General features: G+C 44.9%; 1 protein-coding gene across 1 annotated transcript in view; it reads right to left on the bottom strand.

The window, feature by feature from the left end:
* Positions 1-22,527, bottom strand: part of LOC311101029 (vinculin-like) — a 58,649-nt gene that overhangs the window by 19,052 nt on the left and 17,070 nt on the right. The window contains exons 3-6 of the mRNA XM_084142041.1: positions 17,815-17,965; positions 9,695-9,803; positions 9,165-9,287; positions 8,730-8,890 (exon numbers count right to left, since the gene is read on the bottom strand). Of these exons, the coding sequence (XP_083998167.1) occupies positions 8,730-8,890; positions 9,165-9,287; positions 9,695-9,803; positions 17,815-17,965 (544 nt within the window). The remainder of the gene's footprint in view (positions 1-8,729; positions 8,891-9,164; positions 9,288-9,694; positions 9,804-17,814; positions 17,966-22,527) is intronic.

Here is a 22,527-nt window from a genome sequence, read left to right as displayed (position 1 = left end):
CTTTTTTTCCCCCACTGTATGTCTTTGGAGTAAGGTAATGATCTGTCTGTCAATGAGCCAGATATTCCAGCATGTGTTTAGACTTTGAACGAGGTTGTAATGTTGTCAATGAGCCAGATATTCCAGCATGTGTTTTGACTTTGAGCGAGGTTGGAATGTTGTCAATGAGCCAGATATTCCAGCATGTGTTTAGACTTTGAGCGAGGTTGGAATGTTGTCAATGAGCCAGATATTCCAGCATGTGTTTTGACTTTGAGCGAGGTTGTAATGTTGTCAATGAGCCAGGTATTCCAGCATGTGTTTAGATTTTGAGCAAGGTTGATCTCATACTAGTATTTGCCTGCTTGGGGAATTCATTAAGGTGATGATGACTGATGAAAATGAGCTCAGCATTCACACAGATGAACACATGGATAATGACGTTACATACGGCAAAGACATGACATCCCCATGACCACCACCATTACAGAACCCACAACAAACCTGCAAAAAGCTGTCACACACACACACACACACACACATCAGATATTATCTGTACCTCAGATGTGCAGCATTGCTGTTATTCATTAACCACTGGCAGCAACACACAGCTGTAAAAGTGCACATGCTGTTTAAATCAAATCACTTTCCACAGTCTTTGGTTATGTTCCAAATGGCACCCTATTCCCTACATAGTTCACTACTTTTGACCAGAGCCCTATGGGTTCTTGTCAAAAGTAGTTCACTATATAGTGAATAGGGTGCCATTTGCGACTCAACCTGTCAATATGAGTGTGTGTTTTTTCACATCATAAAAAAGCCCATCTACTGTGACTGTCCATTGTATCTCAATCTGAGGGGATGTGAATACAACAATCTGTCCAAGTCGAGAGACGGCTTCACTCGACAATGAGTCTATTCATCAGCAAAGCGTTGGGACAGAGCTGCTATACAAAACATGTGGCAGAGTGAGAGACACAGGGAGATGGTTCAGGGTTGTGTGATAGGCTACAGTGTCCTTGTATGTCCTTTGAATGGCTTTACGCAGTCAATTACTTTTTTACTCCGTGAAGGACATCTATCCACATACACAAGTGACTGTTCTGCCTGATACAGCTCATGTTCAAAGCTTTAGCATTCGTCCTTCGGGGACAATAAAGATCTACTCCATTCTACATAATATTCTACATTCTACTGTCTGCATCACTGAACTAATCATTTAACTAAACAAAGGGAGGACACTGCAGCAGCAAACAACCCTAAAGCCTCTTATCTTTGAATGAATTCTATGCAAATGTTGCAAAATGTTGAAAAATATCTGGTTTTTATGCTACGTAATAATGTTATGCCTTGAAGACCCCTTTTGGGGTCAAAGAAAGGATGCAATGATGACCGGCATGTTTGTTTGAATAGGTTATCCATTGGTGGGATTTCCGAGAGTATTAAACGGAAGATTGAGCAAAGTCAAAGTTGAAATGAGGAAATAGCTGTCTGTTGGTGCTATCAGCCTGGAAGTGAACAGCAGTGTGAAGTGAAGTCCCAATGGAACCCTATTCCCTATATAGTACACTACTTTTGTTCAGGGCCCATAGGGTTCTGGTCAAAAGTAGTGCACTATTTAGAGAATAGGGTACCATTTGGGAAGCATCCCAGGTTTACTTTACCAAGTGATGAAGCCAACCTGAGAAGTGGGCAGGTGGTTTGAGAGGTGGAGACAGAAAAGAGTGACCAATGCTTTTACAACCCTCTGTAACAGTAAACTCCATCCATCCAGTGAAGGGCTCTTGTGTTGGGGATTATTAGTATTGGGGATCATGTAAGGTGAGATGACGTTAGAGTATACAGCGCCTTTGGAAAGTATTCAGACCCCTTGACTTTTTCCACATTTTGTTACGTTACCCCCTTTTTTCTAAAATGGACAAAAACATAACAAATCCTCATCAATCTACACATAATACCCCATAATGACAAAGCAAAAACAGGTTTTTAGAAATTGTTGGTAATTTATAAAATAAAAAAAACAGAAATATCACATTTACGTAAGTATTCAGACCCTTTACTCAGTACTTTGTTGAAGCACCTTTGGCAGAGATTACAGCCTCGAGTCTTCTTGGGTATGATGCTCCGAGCTTGGCATACCTGTATTTGGGGAGTTTCTCCCATTCTTCTCTATAAATCCTCTCAAGCTCTGTCAGGTTGGATGGGGAGCATCGCTGCACAGCTATTTTCAGGTTTCTCCAGAGATGTTTGATCGGGTTCAAGTCCGGACTCTGGCTGGGCCACTCAAGGACATTCAGACTTGTCCCGAAGCCACTCCTGCGTTGTCTTGGCTCTGTGCTTAGGGTCGTTGTCCTGTTGGAAGGTGAACCTTCGCCCCAGTCTGAGGTCCTGAATGCTCTGGAGCAGGTTTTCATCAAAAATCTCTCTGTACTTTGCTCCATTCATCTTTCCCTCAATCCTGACTAGTCTCCCAGTCCCTGCCGCTGAAAAACATCCCCACAGCATGATGCTGCCACCACCATGCTTCACCGTAGGGATGGTGCCAGGTTTCCTCCAGACGTGACGCTTGACATTCAGGCCAAAGAGTTCAATCTTGGTTTCATCAGACCAGAGAATCTTGTTTCTCATGGTCCGAGAGTCTTTAGGTGTCTTTTGGCAAACTCCAAGCGGGCTGTCATGTGCCTTTTACTGAGGAGTGGCTTCCATCTGGCCACTCTACCATAAAGGCCTGATTGGTGGAGTGCTGCAGAGATGGTTGTCCTTCTGGAAGGTTCTCCCATCTCTACAGAGGAACTCTAGAGCTCTGTCAGAGTGACTATTGGGTTCTTGGTCACCACTCTGAGCAAGGCCCTTCTCCCCTGATTGCTCAGTTTGGCCGGGCGGCCAGCTCTAGGAAGAGTCTTGATGGTTCCAAACTTCTTGCTGTAACGTAACAAAATGTGGAAAAAGTAAAGGGGTCTGAATACTTTATGAATGCACTGTATATGGAACCTAGCTAGATCTGTGAGCAAACAACCACTGTTTTTACACACTGACAATATCTCAGTACTGGAATCACTCAATTATTTTGACCACTTCACGATTTGAGTGCCTTTCTGAAATGGGTAAAAATCTAAAATCGCAAAATATGTACACTACTACTGTAGAGTTCATTATTAAAATTCCCACTGCCTCTGGGGCCAGTTTCCCAGACCCTGAATAAGCCCAGAATAAGCCTGGACTAAGAAGCATGCTCAATGGAGAATATCCTTTGAAAAGTACTTTTAAGTCCAGGAATAGGCTTAACCTGTATTCCGGAAACTGGTCCCAGATCTTACAGGAAAGCAATATGACTGAGAGAGGAGAGCTAAAATCAATAGCATATGACTCAGCAGTACTCTGGATCAATAGAACACCTAAAGGACAACCTATCACTGACATCTATAGTACAGGAGAAGAACATCCTATCACTGACATCTATAGTACAGGAGAAGAACATCCTTTTACGGACATCTACAGTGAGGGAAAATAGTATTTGATCCCCTGCTGATTTTGTAAGTTTGCCCACTGACAAAGACATGATCAGTCTATAATTTTAATGGTAGGTGAGAGACAGAATAACAACAAAGGAAATTCAGTGTCCAATGTCAAAAATGTTATAAATTGATTTGCATTTTAATGAGGGAAATAAGTATTTGACCCCTCTGCAAAACATGATTTAGTACTTGGTGGCAAAACCCTTGTTGGCAATCACAGAGGTCAGACGTTTCTTGTAGTTGGCCACCAGGTTTGCAGACATCTCAGGAGGGATTTTGTCCCACTCCTCTTTGCAGATCTTCTCCAAGTCATTAAGGTTTCGAGGCTGACGTTTGGCAACTCGAACATTCAGCTCCCTCCACAGATTTTCTATGGGATTAAGGTCTGGAGACTGGCTAGGCCACTCCAGGACCTTAATGTGCTTCTTCTTGAGCCACTCCTTTGTTGCCTTGGCCGTGTGTTTTGGGTCATTGTCATGTTGGAATTCCCATCCACGACCCATTTTCAATGCCCTGGCTGAGGGAAGGTTCTCACCCAAGATTTGACGGTACATGGCCCCGTCCATCGTCCCTTTGATGCAGTCAAGTTGTCCTGTCCCCTTAGCAGAAAAACACCCCCAAAGCATAATGTTTCCACCTCCATGTTTGACGGTGGGGATGGTGTTCTTGGGGTCATAGGCAGCATTCCTCCTCCTCCAAACACGGCGAGTTGAGTTGATGCCAAAGAGTTCGATTTTGGTCTCATCTGACCACAAGACATTCACCCAGTTCTCCTCTGAATCATTCAGATGTTCATTGGCAAACTTCAGACGGGCCTGTATATGTGCTTTCTTGAGCAGGGGGACCTTGCGGGCGCTGCAGGATTTCAGTCCTTCACGGCATTGTGTGTTACCAATTGTTTTCTTGGTGACTATGGTCCCTGCTGCCTTGAGATCATTGACAAGATCCTCCCGTGTAGTTCTGGGCTGATTCCTCACCGTTCTCATGATCATTGCAACTCCACGAGGTGAGATCTTGCATGGAGCCCCAGGCCGAGGGAGATTGACAGTTCTTTTGTGTTTCTTCCATTTGCGAATAATCGCACCAACTGTTGTCACAGGTGTCTTTTATACAGGTAACAAACTGAGATTAGGAGCACTCCCTTTAAGAGTGTGCTCCTAATCTCAACTCGTTACCTGTATAAAAGACACCTGGGAGCCAGAAATCTTTCTGATTGAGAGGGGTCAAATACTTATTTCCCTCATTAAAATGCAAATCAATTTATAACATTTTTGCCATGCGTTTTTCTGGATTATTTTGTTGTTATTCTGTCTCTCACTGTTCAAATAAACCTACCATTACAATTATAGACTGATCATTTCTTTGTCGGTGGGCAAACGTACAAAATCAGCAGGGGATCAAATACTTTTTTCCCTCACTGTATATTACAGGAGAAGAACATCATATTACTGGCATCTATAGTACAGGAGAAGAACATCATATTACTGGCATCTATAGTACAGGAGAAGAACATCATATTACTGGCATCTATAGTACAGGAGAAGAACATCATATTACTGGCATCTATAGTACAGGAGAAGAACATCCTATTACTGACATCTATAGTACAGGAGAACAACATCCTATTACTGACATCTATAGTACAGGAGAACAACATGATATTACTGACATCTATAGTACAGGAGAACAACATCCTATTACTGACATCTATAGTACAGGAGAACAACATCCTATTACTGACATCTATAGTACAGGAGAACAACATCCTATTACTGACATCTATAGTACAGGAGAACAACATCCTATTACTGACATCTATAGTACAGGAGAAGAACATCATATTACTGGCATCTATAGTACAGGAGAAGAACATCATATTACTGACATCTATAGTACAGGAGAAGAACATCCTATTACTGACATCTATAGTACAGGAGAAGAACATCATATTACTGGCATCTATAGTACAGGAGAAGAACATCATATTACTGGCATCTATAGTACAGGAGAAGAACATCATATTACTGGCATCTATAGTACAGGAGAAGAACATCATATTACTGACATCTATAGTACAGGAGAAGAACATCCTATTACTGACATCTATAGTACAGGAGAAGAACACTCAGATCAAATATGTCATTCCATTCTGTTAACATCACTCACACTCACCTAGCGCATCTAATATAGAAGCACTCCTAGTTTACTGCAGCACTGATCTACTACACAAAAAGAAACATGGACAACTGCATGGCACAAGACTGTCATCATCATCATCATCATCATCATCATCATCATCATCATCATCATCATCATCGTCAACACACAGACAGAGAGCTACCAGACATGCTGCTGTTGAATGCACAACCACACAACAAGGTAGGTAGGGGGCGAAAGATGTAGGCTTACCTTCTACAGGGAGGAGGGGGGGGGGGAAAGAATGGTAAAAAGAAAGGAAGAACAAAACATATACAAATGTTTAACCAGACATACCAACGGAAAGAAAGAGGCAACGGAAAAATAGTAAGAAGCCTAGTAAAGACACTACCATTCAAAAGTTTGGGGTCACGTTTTGGAAAGAAAAGCATTTTTTTGTCCATTAAAATAACATCAAATTGATCAGAAATACAGTGTAGACATTGTTAATGTTGTAAATGGCTATTGTAGCTGTAAACGGCAGATTCTTAATGGAATATCTTCATAGGCATACAGAGACCCATTATCAGCAACCATCAGTCTTGTGTTCCAATGGCACGTTGTGTTTGCTAATCCAAGTTTATCATTTTAAAAGGCTAATTGATCATTAGAAAAACGTTTTGCAATTATGTTAGCACAGCTGAAAACTGTTGTGCTGATTAAAGAAGCAATAAAACTGGCCTTCTTGAGACTAGTTGAGTATCTGGAGCATCAGCAATTGTGGGTTCGATTACAGGCTCAAAATGGCCAGAAACAAATAACTTTCTTCTGGAACTCGTCAGTCTATTCTTGTTCTGAGAAATGAAGGCTATTCCATGCGAGAAATTGCCAAGAAACTGAAGATCTCGTACAACGCTGTGTACTACTCCCTTCACAGAACAGAACAAACTGTCTCTAACCAGAATAGAAAGAGGAGTGGGAGGCCCCGGTGCACAACTGAGCAAGAGGACAAATACATTAGAGTGTCTAGTTTGAGAAATGGACGCCTCACAGGTCCTCAACTGGAAGCTTCATTAAATAGTACCCGCAAAACACCAGTCTCAACATCAACAGTGAAGAGGCAACTCCGGGATGGTGACCTTTTAGGCAGAGTTGCAAAGAAAAAGCCATACCTCAGACTGGCCAATAAAAAGAAAGAGTTAAGATGGGCAGTCTGAGATATGGCTTTTTCTTTGCAACTCTGCCTAGAAGGTCAGCATCCCGGAGTCGCCTCTTCACTGTTGACATTGAGACTGGTGTTTTGCGGGTACTATTTAATGAAGCTGCCAGTTGAGGACCTGTGAGGCGCCTGTTTCTCAAACTAGACACTAATGTATTTGTCCTCTTGCTCAGTTGTGCACCGGGGCCTCCCACTCCTCTTTCTATTCTGGTTAGAGCCAGTTTGCGCTGTTCTGTGAAGGGAGTAGTACACAGCGTTGTACGAAATCTTCAGTTTCTTTCCAATTTCTCGCATAGAATAGCCTTCATTTCTCAGAACAAGAATAGACTGACAAGTTTCAGAAGAAAGTTTTTTGTTTCTGGCCATTTTGAGCCTGTAATCGAACCCACAATTGCTGATGCTCCAGATACTCAGCTAGTCTCAAGAAGGCCAGTTTTATTGCTTCTTTAATCAGCACAACAGTTTTCAGCTGTGCTAACATAATTTCTAATGATCAATTAGCCTTTTAAATTGATAAACTTGGATTAGAAAACACAACGTGCCATTGGAACACAGGACTGATGGTTGCTGATAATGGGCCTCTGTACGCCTATGTAGATATTCCATGAAAAATCAGCCGTTTCCAGCTACAATAGCCATTCACAACATTAACAATGTCTACACTGTATTTCTGATCAATTTGATGTTATTTTAATGGACCAAAAAAATTGCTTTTCTTTAAAAAACAAGGACATTTCTAAGTGACCCCAAACTTTTGAACGGTAGTGTACATCGGAGAGGAGAGTGGGGTGACAGGGGAAAGAGGAGAGTGGGGTGGCAGGGGAAAGAGGAGAGTGGGGTGGCAGGGGAAAGAAATCCAGCAGTTTGAGACTGAGCATGCTAACCAGGAAGAGTTGAAGGAGTTTTCACTGAGCAGGTATCTAACTGAAAGAGAGACATGAGAGAGAGTGTCATGAGAGAGAGCGAGAGAGAGAGTCATGAGAGAGAGCGAGAGAGAGAGAGAGCGAGAGAGAGACAGGGAGAGAGACAGGGAGAGAGAGCGAGAGAGAGACAGGGAGAGAGACAGGAGAGAGAGAGAGAGAGAGAGAGAGAGAGAGAGAGAGAGAGAGAGAGAGAGAGAGAGAGAGAGAGAGAGAGAGAGAGAGAGAGAGAGAGAGAGAGAGAGAGAGAGAGAGCCTATGCATACCTGCTTAAATGGAAATTAGGACCCTGTGTCTGTGGTCATGTTAAATCTTCAAATAGCAATGTAACAAACAGCCATTTTAGACAAATGAGCCACCTCAAAATGGGCTCATCCAAAAAGAAACATAAAAACATGAGTCATTTTACTAACACTGAGAAGTAAAATTGGCATCACACGAAAACCTGTCCAGGCTGCGGAGAGCTCTTCTCCCACAGCATTCTGGGAGTGTTTATGTGAATGTGAGCGCACGGTGTACAGCGCATGTGAGCGCACGTGGGTGTTTAGCAGACCAAGCTTTGACAGTGACTGTTTTCAGCCTTCAATCCCAATACAGATCCAGATCCAAGCAAACTCACACTGGACACAAAAAAACACATCGCTTTCTTTACTTTCTTTAGCTGTAGTAGTAATGTTCCTAATGAGCGAGCGAGTGACTGGCCAAAGCATTTACCCTCTTCCTTGCCTGAGACGAGCAGCTCTCGAGGGTTGGCGTGTGTGCATGGGAGAGAGAGTTCCAAAGGCGAGCTCTTGGGTTAAGTTTCCCCCAGGTACTGATCCAGTATCAGCATCTTTCCCCCAATCCTAACATTAACCGTTAATGCAAAACTGACCGAAGATCAGCGGCTAGGGGAAAACTTCACCCAACACCGGCCAAAGTCAACCCTGGGGGGGGTGTGGTTCTAGCTAAGCTCCGTACCTTATTGGCCCAGGCGTCTTCGTCCCAGGAAGTGAGCTGCAGCACCCTGATGATCTCGTTGATCTCAGCGCTCATCTTCTCGAAGGTGAAGTTTCTGTTCTTCAGAGACTCCTCTACCCCCTGGCTGCCGGACGTCTTGGTCGTCACAAAGATCTTGATACCTGTAGCAACACCACAACAACAGTGATCATCAGTTAGATGTATAGATAACTGTGAAGATCCAGTATTATTCGGTTAGAAAAACAGTCCTGTATTTGATCTAGTGGTAAAGCTGCTGACTCTGCATTCCCACTGGCAACAGGGGATCTAGCCCCATCTCAACCTTTCCTGTCTATGTCCATCTCCCTCTCTACATTCCCTCTGTACTCTCATAAATAATACTAATATGAATGATCTTTAGAGAGGAGAGAAGAGGTAGGAGGAGGAAGCAGTCACCTGAGATGAGGACAGGGAGCAACTCTTTGACCGTGTTCATGGAGTTGACCAGCATCACGCGGTGTTCCTGGTGGGTCAGCTCCTGCTGTCTCTCGTCAATCATCTTGGCCATCTTCGTCATCCCTGGACAGGAACAACCACACAAAGGACCAGTTATATAACACGCTTCTCTCAAGTCATTCCCACTTCCGGTCAACAGGCCATCCATGCAGAGACCATCAAGTAATTCATCAAATCATGACGTCAACACAGCATTCGCACTGGGGATACCAATATTAACATTTATGCATTCACTGTAATCGCTTTGGATAAAATTTGTCAGCTAAATGGCAAATATTATTGTTATTATGCGTTCTTTTATTAAAGTAATCTCCGTAGTCATGGTAACTATGCGGTTATGACTGTGATATGTGGTTATCTCACCAGTCTACCTTTATGATGAATGCATTAACGTAAGTGGCTCTGGATAAGAGCGTCTGCTAAATTACCAACACGTCAAAGTAAATGTAACTTTAAAAAAAGGGGCTGACCAGGTCCCAGGTTCTTCGTGTATGTGATCAGATCCTCCATGGATTCCACCACCTCCGCCACGGTTAGGTACTCCAGGATACCTTTGCACACACGGATGATTTTACGAACCTGCAATTGATCAAAAGAACACGAAACAGGATCAATCGTCTATATCGCTCAATATCTAGATTGCTTCTTAGCGGAAACTAGATTTGGAAATCTGATTTGAAGTCAGATCTGTATCTTTTAGCGTTTTGTGCCATACCTTTTGCCTCAATCTATACTGAACAAAAATACGAAAAAAAAAAGATTTTACTGAGTTAAAGGGAATCAGTCAATTGAAATAAATGCATTAGGCCCTAATCCATGCTACATGCATTGGTCAGTCTAAAACCATCTTCAGTTTGATGTCTGAATTACCGCTGAAAGTGATTATTTTGTAGTGATTATGCTAATGTATTATTATTACATTACCACACTAAGGAAATGACAAGCTTTCCCTTGTAAAAGAGGTCATCTGACCTCAACTGGACTAGATAGATAAAGGGTTAAAAAAAACACCATCGGTACAGTAGCTTGTTAATGAGGCCTGGTGATAATGCTGTGCTAATGACATTCCTGCCCTGCCAGCTACTCACCAGCTGCATGTGTGTGTGTGTGCGTGTGCGTGTGTGTGTGTGTGTGTGTATGTGTGTGTGTGCGTGTGTGTGTGTGCGCGTGTGTGTGTGCGTGTGCGTGTGCGTGTGTGTGTGTGTGTGCGTGCGTGCGTGCTGTTACTGTGCGCCTCTCCTCTCCCAATCCCAGTGCTGCTGTATAAGCAATTTCGCTGGCTAAGTCCCGAATGGCACCCTATTCTTTATACAGTGCACTAAATAGGGAATAAGGCACCATTTGGGCCGAAGCCCCTGGCTACCTGTCTCTAAACGGTGTACTGTTTTACTGTCCCTGAGCCCAGCTACCTGTCTCTAAACGGTGTCCTGTTTTACTGTCCCTGAGCCCAGCTGCCTGTCTCTAAACGGTGTCCTGTTTTACTGTCCCTGAGCCCAGCTGCCTGTCTCTAAACGGTGTACTGTTTTACTGTCCCTGAGCCCAGCTGCCTGTCTCTAAACGGTGTACTGTTTTACTGTCCCTGAGCCCAGCTGCCTGTCTCTAAACGGTGTACTGTTTTACTGTCCCTGAGCCCAGCTGCCTGTCTCTAAACAGTGTACTGTTTTACTGTCCCTGAGCCCAGCTGCCTGTCTCTAAACGGTGTACTGTTTTACTGTCCCTGAGCCCAGCTGCCTGTCTCTAAACGGTGTCCTGTTTTACTGTCCCTGAGCCCAGCTGCCTGTCTCTAAACGGTGTCCTGTTTTACTGTCCCTGAGCCCAGCTGCCTGTCTCCAAACGGTGTCCTGTTTTACTGTCCCTGAGCCCAGCTGCCTGTCTCTAAACGGTGTACTGTTTTACTGTCCCTGAGCCCAGCTGCCTGTCTCTAAACGGTGTACTGTTTTACTGTCCCTGAGCCCAGCTGCCTGTCTCTAAACGGTGTACTGTTTTACTGTCCCTGAGACCAGCTGCCTGTCTCTAAACGGTGTACTGTTTTACTGTCCCTGAGCCCAGCTGCCTGTCTCTAAACGGTGTCCTGTTTTACTGTCCCTGAGCCCAGCTGCCTGTCTCTAAACGGTGTCCTGTTTTACTGTCCCTGAGCCCAGCTGCCTGTCTCTAAACGGTGTACTGTTTTACTGTCCCTGAGCCCAGCTGCCTGTCTCTAAACGGTGTCCTGTTTTACTGTCCCTGAGCCCAGCTGCCTGTCTCTAAACGGTGTCCTGTTTTACTGTCCCTGAGCCCAGCTGCCTGTCTCCAAACGGTGTCCTGTTTTACTGTCCCTGAGCCCAGCTGCCTGTCTCTAAACGGTGTACTGTTTTACTGTCCCTGAGCCCAGCTGCCTGTCTCTAAACGGTGTACTGTTTTACTGTCCCTGAGCCCAGCTGCCTGTCTCTAAACGGTGTACTGTTTTACTGTCCCTGAGCCCAGCTGCCTGTCTCTAAACGGTGTACTGTTTTACTGTCCCTGAGCCCAGCTGCCTGTCTCTAAACGGTGTCCTGTTTTACTGTCCCTGAGCCCAGCTGCCTGTCTCTAAACGGTGTACTGTTTTACTGTCCCTGAGCCCAGCTGCCTGTCTCTAAACGGTGTACTGTTTTACTGTCCCTGAGCCCAGCTGCCTGTCTCTAAACGGTGTACTGTTTTACTGTCCCTGAGCCCAGCTGCCTGTCTCTAAACGGTGTACTGTTTTACTGTCCCTGAGCCCAGCTGCCTGTCTCTAAACGGTGTACTGTTTTACTGTCCCTGAGCCCAGCTGCCTGTCTCTAAACGGTGTACTGTTTTACTGTCCCTGAGCCCAGCTGCCTGTCTCTAAACGGTGTCCTGTTTTACTGTCCCTGAGCCCAGCTGCCTGTCTCTAAACGGTGTACTGTTTTACTGTCCCTGAGCCCAGCTGCCTGTCTCTAAACGGTGTACTGTTTTACTGTCCCTGAGCCCAGCTGCCTGTCTCTAAACGGTGTACTGTTTTACTGTCCCTGAGCCCAGCTGCCTGTCTCTAAACGGTGTACTGTTTTACTGTCCCTGAGCCCAGCTGCCTGTCTCTAAACGGTGTACTGTTTTACTGTCCCTGAGCCCAGCTGCCTGTCTCTAAACGGTGTACTGTTTTACTGTCCCTGAGCCCAGCTGCCTGTCTCTAAACGGTGTACTGTTTTACTGTCCCTGAGCCCAGCTACCTGTCTCTAAACGGTGTCCTGTTTTACTGTCCCTGAGCCCAGCTGCCTGTCTCTAAACGGTGTCCTGTTTTACTGTCCCTGAGCCCAGCTGCCTGTCTCTAAACGGTGTACTGTTTTACTGTCCCTGAGCCCAGCTGCCTGTCTCTAAACGGTGTACTGTTTTACTGTCCCTGAGCCCAGCTGCCTGTCTCTAAACGGTGTACTGTTTTACTGTCCCTGAGCCCAGCTGCCTGTCTCTAAACGGTGTACTGTTTTACTGTCCCTGAGCCCAGCTGCCTGTCTCTAAACGGTGTACTGTTTTACTGTCCCTGAGCCCAGCTGCCTGTCTCTAAACGGTGTACTGTTTTACTGTCCCTGAGCCCAGCTGCCTGTCTCTAAACGGTGTACTGTTTTACTGTCCCTGAGCCCAGCTGCCTGTCTCTAAACGGTGTCCTGTTTTACTGTCCCTGAGCCCAGCTGCCTGTCTCTAAACGGTGTACTGTTTTACTGTCCCTGAGCCCAGCTGCCTGTCTCTAAACGGTGTACTGTTTTACTGTCCCTGAGCCCAGCTGCCTGTCTCTAAACGGTGTACTGTTTTACTGTCCCTGAGCCCAGCTGCATGAACAGATAAACAGCCTGTCAGTGCTAACTGATGACTCCTCCCTACTGAGTCTTGCTGACTGCTGCAGACAGCTACTGCCTGTTTCTACTGCCTGCTGCTGTGCTCGCTGAGAGCTGATGTCTGGTGATTTCTATAACAGGGGAGGAGAGAGGGAGGGATGACGAGAGAAGGATGGGAGTTAATGGATGGATGGAGGGTGATGGATGGGGGTGATGGATGGATGGATGGATGGGGGTGATGATGGATGGATGGGGGTGATGGATGGATGGATGGGGGGTGATGGATGGATGGATGGGGGTGATGGATGGATGGATGGAGGGTGATGGATGGGGGTGATGGATGGATGGATGGATGGATGGATGGATGGATGGATGGATGGATGGATGGGGGTGATGGATGGATGGATGGATGGGGGTGATGATGGATGGATGGGGGTGATGGATGGATGGATGGGGGGTGATGGATGGATGGATGGATGGATGGGGTAATGGATGGATAGGGTACGGTACTCTATTATACTCCACGGTACTCTACGGTACTACACTCTACTCTACTCTCCACTCTACTCTACTCTCCACTCTACTCTCCTCTCCACTCTACTCTCCACTCTACTCTACTCTACTCACCACTCTACTCTCCACTCTACTCTACTCTCCACTCTACTCTACTCTCCACTCTACTCTACTCACCACTCTACTCTCCACTCTACTCTCCACTCTACTCTACTCACCACTCTACTCTCCACTCTACTCTCCACTCTACTCTACTCTCCACTCTACTCTACTCTCCTCTCCACTCTACTCTACTCTCCACTCTACTCTCCACTCTACTCTACTCACCACTCTACTCTCCACTCTACTCTCTACTCTACTCTCTACTCTACTCTACTCTCCACTCTACTCTCTACTCTACTCTCCACTCTACTCTACTCTCCTCTCCACTCTACTCTACTCACCACTCTACTCTCCACTCTACTCTACTCACCACTCTACTCTCCACTCTACTCTACTCACCACTCTACTCTCCACTCTACTCTCCACTCTACTCTACTCTCCACTCTACTCTCTACTCTACTCTCCACTCTACTCTACTCTCCTCTCCACCCTACTCTCCACTCACCACTCTACTCTCCACTCTACTCTACTCACCACTCTACTATCCACTCTACTCTACTCTCCTCTCCACTCTACTCTCCACTCCACTCTACTCTCCACTCTACTCTACTCACCACTCTACTCTCCACTCTACTCTACTCACCACTCTACTCTCCACTCTACTCTACTCTACTCACCACTCTACTCTCCACTCTACTCTACTCACCACTCTACTCTCCACTCTACTCTCCACTCTACTCTCCACTCTACTCTCCACTCTACTCTACTCACCACTCTACTCTACTCTCCACTCTACTCTCCACTCTACTCTCCACTCTACTCTCCTCTCCACTCTACTCTACTATCCACTCTACTCTACTCACCACTCTACTCTCCACTCTACTCTACTCTCCACTCTACTCTACTATCCACTCTACTCTACTCACCACTCTACTCTCCACTCTACTCTACTCTCCACTCTACTCTCCACTCTACTCTCCACTCTACTCTACTATCCACTCTACTCTACTCTCCACTCTACTCTCCACTCTACTCTCCACTCTACTCTACTATCCACTCTACTCTACTCTCCACTCTACTCTACTCACCACTCTACTCTCCACTCTACTCTACTCACCACTCTACTCTCCACTCTACTCTCCTATCCACTCTACTCTCCTCTCCACTCTACTCTACTCTCCACTCTACTCACCACTCTACTCTCCACTCTACTCTCCACTCTACTCTCTACTCTACTCTACTCTCCACTCTACTCTCTACTCTACTCTCCACTCTACTCTCCTCTCCACCCTACTCTCCACTCACCACTCTACTCTCCACTCTACTCTACTCACCACTCTACTATCCACTCTACTCTACTCTCTACTCTACTCTACTCTCCTCTCCACTCTACTCTCCACTCCACTCTACTCTCCACTCTACTCTACTCTCCACTCTACTCTACTCACCACTCTACTCTCCACTCTACTCTCCACTCTACTCTACTATCCACTCTACTCTCCACTCTACTCTACTCTCCACTCTACTCTACTCTCCACTCTACTCTACTCACCACTCTACTCTCCACTCTACTCTCCACTCTACTCTACTCTCCACTCTACTCTACTCACCACTCTACTCTACTCACCACTCTACTCTCCACTCTACTCTACTCACCACTCTACTCTCCACTCTACTCTCCACTCTACTCTCCACTCTACTCTACTCACCACTCTACTCTCCACTCTACTCTCCACTCTACTCTACTATCCACTCTACTCTACTATCCACTCTACTCTCCACTCTACTCTACTCTCCACTCTACTCTCCACTCTACTCTCCACTCTACTCTCCACTCTACTCTACTATCCACTCTACTCTACTCTCCACTCTACTCTACTCACCACTCTACTCTCCACTCTACTCTACTCACCACTCTACTCTCCACTCTACTCTCCTATCCACTCTACTCTCCTCTCCACTCTACTCTACTCTCCACTCTACTCTACTCACCACTCTACTCTCCACTCTACTCTACTCACCACTCTACTCTCCACTCTACTCTCCACTCTACTCTACTATCCACTCTACTCTCCACTCTACTCTACTCTCCACTCTACTCTCCACTCTACTCTACTATCCACTCTACTCTCCACTCTACTCTACTCACCACTCTACTCTCCACTCTACTCTCCACTCTACTCTCCACTCTACTCTACTCACCACTCTACTCTCCACTCTACTCTCCACTCTACTCTACTATCCACTCTACTCTACTCTCCACTCTACTCTACTCTCCACTCTACTCTCCACTCTACTCTCCACTCTACTCTCCACTCTACTCTCCACTCTACTCTACTATCCACTCTACTCTACTCTCCACTCTACTCTACTCACCACTCTACTCTCCACTCTACTCTACTCACCACTCTACTCTCCACTCTACTCTCCTATCCACTCTACTCTCCTCTCCACTCTACTCTACTCTCCACTCTACTCTACTCACCACTCTACTCTCCACTCTACTCTACTCACCACTCTACTCTCCACTCTACTCTCCACTCTACTCTACTATCCACTCTACTCTCCACTCTACTCTACTCTCCACTCTACTCTCCACTCTACTCTCCACTCTACTCTCCACTCTACTCTACTATCCACTCTACTCTACTCTCCACTCTACTCTACTCACCACTCTACTCTCCACTCTACTCTACTCTCCTCTCCACTCTACTCTACTCTCCACTCTACTCTACTCACCACTCTACTCTCCACTCTACTCTACTCCACTCTACTCTCCACTCTACTCTACTCACCACTCTACTCTCCACTCTACTCTCCACTCTACTCTACTCTACTATCCACTCTACTCTACTATCCACTCTACTCTCCACTCTACTCTACTCTCCACTCTACTCTCCACTCTACTCTCCACTCTACTCTACTATCCACTCTACTCTACTCTCCACTCTACTCTACTCACCACTCTACTCTCCACTCTACTCTACTCACCACTCTACTCTCCACTCTACTCTCCTATCCACTCTACTCTCCTCTCCACTCTACTCTACTCTCCACTCTACTCTACTCTCCACTCTACTCTCCACTCTACTCTACTCACCACTCTACTCTCCACTCTACTCTCCACTCTACTCTACTATCCACTCTACTCTCCACTCTACTCTACTCTCCACTCTACTCTCCACTCTACTCTCCACTCTCCACTCTACTCTACTCTCCACTCTACTCTCCTCTCCACTCTACTCTCCTCTCCACTCTACTCTCCTATCCACTCTACTCTCCTCTCCACTCTACTCTCCTCTCCACTCTACTCTACTCTCCACTCTACTCTACTCTCCACTCTACTCTACTCACCACTCTACTCTCCACTCTACTCTACTCTCCACTCTACTCTCCACTCTACTCTACTATCCACTCTACTCTCCACTCTACTCTCAACTCTACTCTCCACTCTACTCTACTCACCACTCTACTCTCCACTCTACTCTCCACTCTACTCTCCACTCTACTCTACTCTCCACTCTACTCTACTCACCACTCTACTCTACTCACCACTCTACTCTCCACTCTACTCTACTCACCACTCTACTCTCCACTCTACTCTACTCTCCACTCTACTCTCCACTCTACTCTCCACTCTACTCTCCACTCTACTCTACACTCTACTCTCCACTCTACTCTACACTCTACTCTCCACTCTACTCTCCACTCTACTCTACTCACCACTCTACTCTCCACTCTACTCTCCACTCTACTCTCCACTCTACTCTCCACTCTACTCTACTATCCACTCTACTCTACTCTCCACTCTACTCTACTCTCCACTCTACTCTACTCTCCACTCTACTCTACTCTCCACTCTACTCTCCACTCTACTCTACTCACCACTCTACTCTCCACTCTACTCTCCACTCTACTCTACTCACCACTCTACTCTCCACTCTACTCTCCACTCTACTCTACTCTCCACTCTACTCTCCACTCTACTCTACTCTACTATCCACTCTACTCTACTCTCCACTCTACTCTACTCTCCACTCTACTCTCCACTCTACTCTACTCTACTCACCACTCTACTCTCCACTCCACTCTACTCTCCACTCTACTGTACTCCACTCTACTCTACTCTCCACTCTACTCTACTCTCCACTCCACTCTACTCTCCACTGTACCTCAGCCTCGTCGAAGGTCAGCAGCAGGTCCGAGGTGCCAGAGAGGATGCCCCGGGAGCCGTCGATGAGGTAATCTCGAGCAGGGACGGAGTAAGGGTCTGCTTTCAACATGGACGCTGCCTGCACCAGCTTGGTGCATGCAGTCTCCACCCTGAGAGAGGGAAAGAGGAACAATGTAAAACAATACTGTAACATAGCTCGTTAAGGCATCAGCTAGACAATGCTAATGATCAGGAGCGGGTCTCTAAGAGCCAGTTGGGCATCAAGTATGATTTCAGCCAATTTCCTGTTGTTGAACGGGATCAAGGATAAAAGCGTCTATTCATAGCTGCAGTGTGTCTAGATGGAACACTACTGCTGACCTGACGACAAAGAAAACATCCCTTTCTTTCATGTTTGAAACACACAGCAAAAATGTCTCCCATTGTAAATCACTATACTGCCTGCCATCATATACTGCAAGGCAATCAGATGAAGCCCAAGGCCAATAAGAGGGAGCTTTTTTATTCTCTCACTATACTGTGCCTTGCAAAAGTATTCATCCCCCTTGGCGTTTTTCCTATTTTGTTGTATTACAACCTGTAATTTAAATGGATCTTTATTTGGATTTCATGTAATGGACATACACAAAATAGTCCAAATTGGTGAAGTGAGATGAAAAAAATAACTTGCATATGTATTCACCCCCTCTGCTATGAAGCCCCTAAATAAGATCTGGTTCAACCAATTACCTTCAGAAGTTAAATAAAGTCCACCTGTGTGCAATCTGAGTGTCACATGATCTCAGTATATATACACCTGTTCTGAAAGGCCCCAGAGTCTGCAACACCACTAAGCAAGGGGCACCACCAAGCAAGCGGCACCATGAAGACCAAGGAGCTCTCCAAACAGGTCTGGGACAAAGTTGTGGAGAAGTACAGATCAGGGTTGGGTTTAAAAAAAATAACTTTTAACATCCCACGGAGCACCATTTAAATCCATTATTAAAAAATTGAAAGAATATGGCACCACAACAAACCGGCCAAGAGAGGGCCGCCCACCAAAACTCACGGACCAGGCTAGGAGGGCATTAATCAGAGGCAACAAAGAGACCAAAGATAACCCTGAAGGAGCTGCAAAGCTCCACAGCGGAGATTGGAGTATCTGTCCATAGGACCACTTCAAGCCGTACACTTCACAGAGCTGGGCTTTACGGAAGAGTGGCCAGAAAAAAGCCATTGCTTAAAGAAAAAAATAAGCAAACACGTTTGGTGTTCGCCAAAAGGCATGTGGGAGACTCCCCAAACATATGGAAGAAGGTACTCTGGTCAGATGAGACTAAAATTGAGCTTTTTGGCCATCAAGGAAAACGCTATGTCTGGCGCAAATCCAACACCTCTCATCACCCTGAGAACACCATCCCCACAGTGAAGCATGGTGGTGGCAGCATCATGCTGTGGGGATGTTTTTCCATCAGCAGGGACTTGGAAACTGGTCAGAATTGAAGGAATGATGGATGGCGCTAAATACAGGGAAATTCTTGAAGGAAATCTGTTTCAGTCTTCCAGAGATTTGAGACTGGGACGGAGGTTCACCTTCCAGCAGGACAATGACCCTAAGCATACTGCTAAAGCAACACTCGAGTGGTTTAAGACACACATTTAAATGTCTTGGAATGGCCTAGTCAAAGCCCAGACCTCAATCCAATTGAGAATCTGTGGTATGACTTAAAGATTACTGTACACCTGCGGAACCCATCCAACTTGAAGAAGCTGGAGCAGTTTTGCCTTGAAGAATGGGCAAAAATCCCAGTGGCTAGATGTGCCAAGCTTATAGAGACATACCCCAAGGGACTTGCAGCTGTAATTGCTGCAAAAGGTGGCTCTACAAAGTATTGACTTTGGGGGGGTGAATAGTTATGCACGCTCAAGTTTTCTGTTATTGCTTTTTTGTTTCACAATAAAAAATATTTTGCATCTTCAAAGTGGTAGGCATGTTTTGTAAATCAAATGATACAAACCCCCCCAAAATCCATTTTAATTCCAGGTTGTAAGGCAACAAAATAGGAAAAATGGCAAGGGGGTGAATACTTTCGCAAGCAACTGTATCTATAATATAACATCTCTGATCATCTCTCACTATATCTAATATAATATAACATCTCTGATCATCTCTCACTATATCTAATATAATATAACATCTCTGATCATCTCTCACTATATCTAATATAATATAACATAACATCCCTGATCATCTCACTATATCTAATATAATATAACATAACATCCCTGATCATCGCTCACTATATCTATAATATAACATCCCTGATCATTTCTCACTATATCTATAATATAACATCCCTGATCATTTCTCACTATATCTATAACATAACATCTCTGATCATCTCTCACTATATCTAATATAATATAACATAACATCCCTGATCATCTCACTATATCTAATATAATATAACATAACATCCCTGATCATCTCTCACTATATCTATAATATAACATCCCTGATCATCTCTCACTATATCTATAACATAACATCTCTGAGCAGGTTTGATGAAAATGGCCTCAGTGGTGTACTGCTACTGAAGAGAAGATAAAGTGAATTTAAGAAACCTGCTAGTCAGCAAAACAAAGGCAGGCTCGATATCATAGCCCAAGCCTCATACGTGCTGTATATGTACAGAATGCATGTATGTATTTATGTATGTATGTATGTATGTATGCATGTACAGTACCAGTCAAAAGTTTGGACACACCTACTCATTCAAGGGTTTTTCTTTATTTTTAATATGTTTTACATTGTAGAACAATAGTGAAGACATCAAAACTATGGAATCATGTAGTAACCAAAAATTGTTAAACAAATCAAAATATATTTTATATTTGCGATTCTTCAAATAGCCACCCTTTGCCTTGATGACAGCTTTGCACACTCTTGGCATTCTCTCAACCAGCTTCACCTGGAATACTTTTCCAACAGTCTTGAAGGAGTTCCCACATATGCTGAGCACTTGTTGGCTGCTTTTCCTTCACTCTGCCGTCCGACTCATCCCAAACCATCTCAATTGGGTTGAGGTCGGGGGATTGTGGAGGCAAGGTCATCTGATGCAGCACTCCATCACTCTCCTTCTTGGTCAAATAGCCCTTACACAGCCTGGAGGTATGTGGGGTCATTGTCCTGTTGAAAAACAAATGATAGTCCCACTAAGCCCAAACCAGATGGGATGGCGTATCGCTGCAGAATGCTGTGGTAGCCATGCTGGTTAAGTGTGCCTTGAATTCTAAATAAATCACAGACAGTGTCACCAGCAAAGCACCCCCACACCATCACACCTCCTCCTCCAATTCGGTCTCCAGACCAAAGGACACATTTCCACCGTTCTAATGTCCATTGCTTGTGTTTCTTGGCCCAAGCAGGTCTCTTCTTCATATTGGTGTTCTTTAGTGGTGGTTTCTTTGCAGCAATTCGACCATGAAGGCCTGATTCACACAGTCCCCTCTGAACAGTTGATAGAGATATGTCTGTTATTTGAACTCTGTGAAGCATTTATTTGGGCTGCAATTTCTGAGGCTGGTAACTCTAATTAACTTATCCTCTGCAACAGAGGTAACTCTGGGTCTTCCATTCTTGTGGCGGTCCTCATGAGAGCCAGTTTCTTCATAGCGCGTGACGGTTTTTGCGACTGCACTTGAAGAAACTTTCAAAGTTCTTGAAATGTTCCGGATTGACTGAACTTCAAGTCTTAAAGAAATTATGGACTGTTGTTTCTCTTTGCTTATTTGAGCTGTTCTTGCCATAATATGGACTTAGTATTTCTCCAAATAGGGCTATCTTCTGTATACCCCCCCCACCTTGTCACAACACAACTGATTGGCTCAAACGCATTAAGAAGGAAAGAAATCCCACAAATTATCTTTTAAGAAGGCATACCTGTTAATTGAAATGCATTCCAGGTGACTACCTCATGAAGCTGGTTGAGAGAATGCCAAGAGTGTGCAAAGTTGTCAAGGCAAAGGGTGGCTATTTGAAGAACCTCAAAAAATAAAACATATTTTGATTTGTTTAACACTTTTTGGGTTAATACGTGATTCCATGTGTTATTTCATAGTTTTGATATCTTCACAATTATTCTACAGTGTAAAAAATATTTAAAATAAAGAAAAACCCTGGAATGAGTAGGTGTGTCCAAACTTTTGACTGGTAGTGTATGTATATATATCATCAAACCTCCAACCCTACAGTACGATACAGGCAACAAGCCAAGATATGTTGGCTTGTTGTTCAAATTCCCACAGAATCCTGACTTCCTACTAAAGCCTGAGGACCAAACACTCTTCTTCTCTGTTTAAGAGGGAACTACCATTATCAGTTATTTCCACAGGAAGGCAAGGCACTGTGTGTGCAGGCAGGGCCAGACAAGAGGAGCTCAGTTTGAGTTTCCATTATGGCTAAGGCAGAATGGTCGCTGGTCTCTTGAAGCCTCTGGTAACTGGTAATGCATGTGTATATTAAAACAGGAAGTGACGCTAGGACGCTGGGGGTCTCGGAGTCTAGTTTGTAGTGTAGTGCTGTTAGCAACGCCAGGGTCGTGTGTTCTATTCCCACTGGGGTCACATATAAATGCATGCACTCAACTGTAAGTCATATTATGTAACGTATAATGCATATAATATTCTATATGCTATGTTAGTGCAGCCAGCAGTGTCCTTCAGCAGCATG

This window comes from Coregonus lavaretus (assembly GCF_964263955.1).
Source record: "Coregonus lavaretus genome assembly, chromosome: 25".
Taxonomy (NCBI): Eukaryota; Metazoa; Chordata; class Actinopteri; order Salmoniformes; family Salmonidae; genus Coregonus; species Coregonus lavaretus.
The sequence above is the reverse complement of the archived record's forward strand: the minus strand, read 5'-3'. Positions and strand labels throughout refer to the sequence as shown.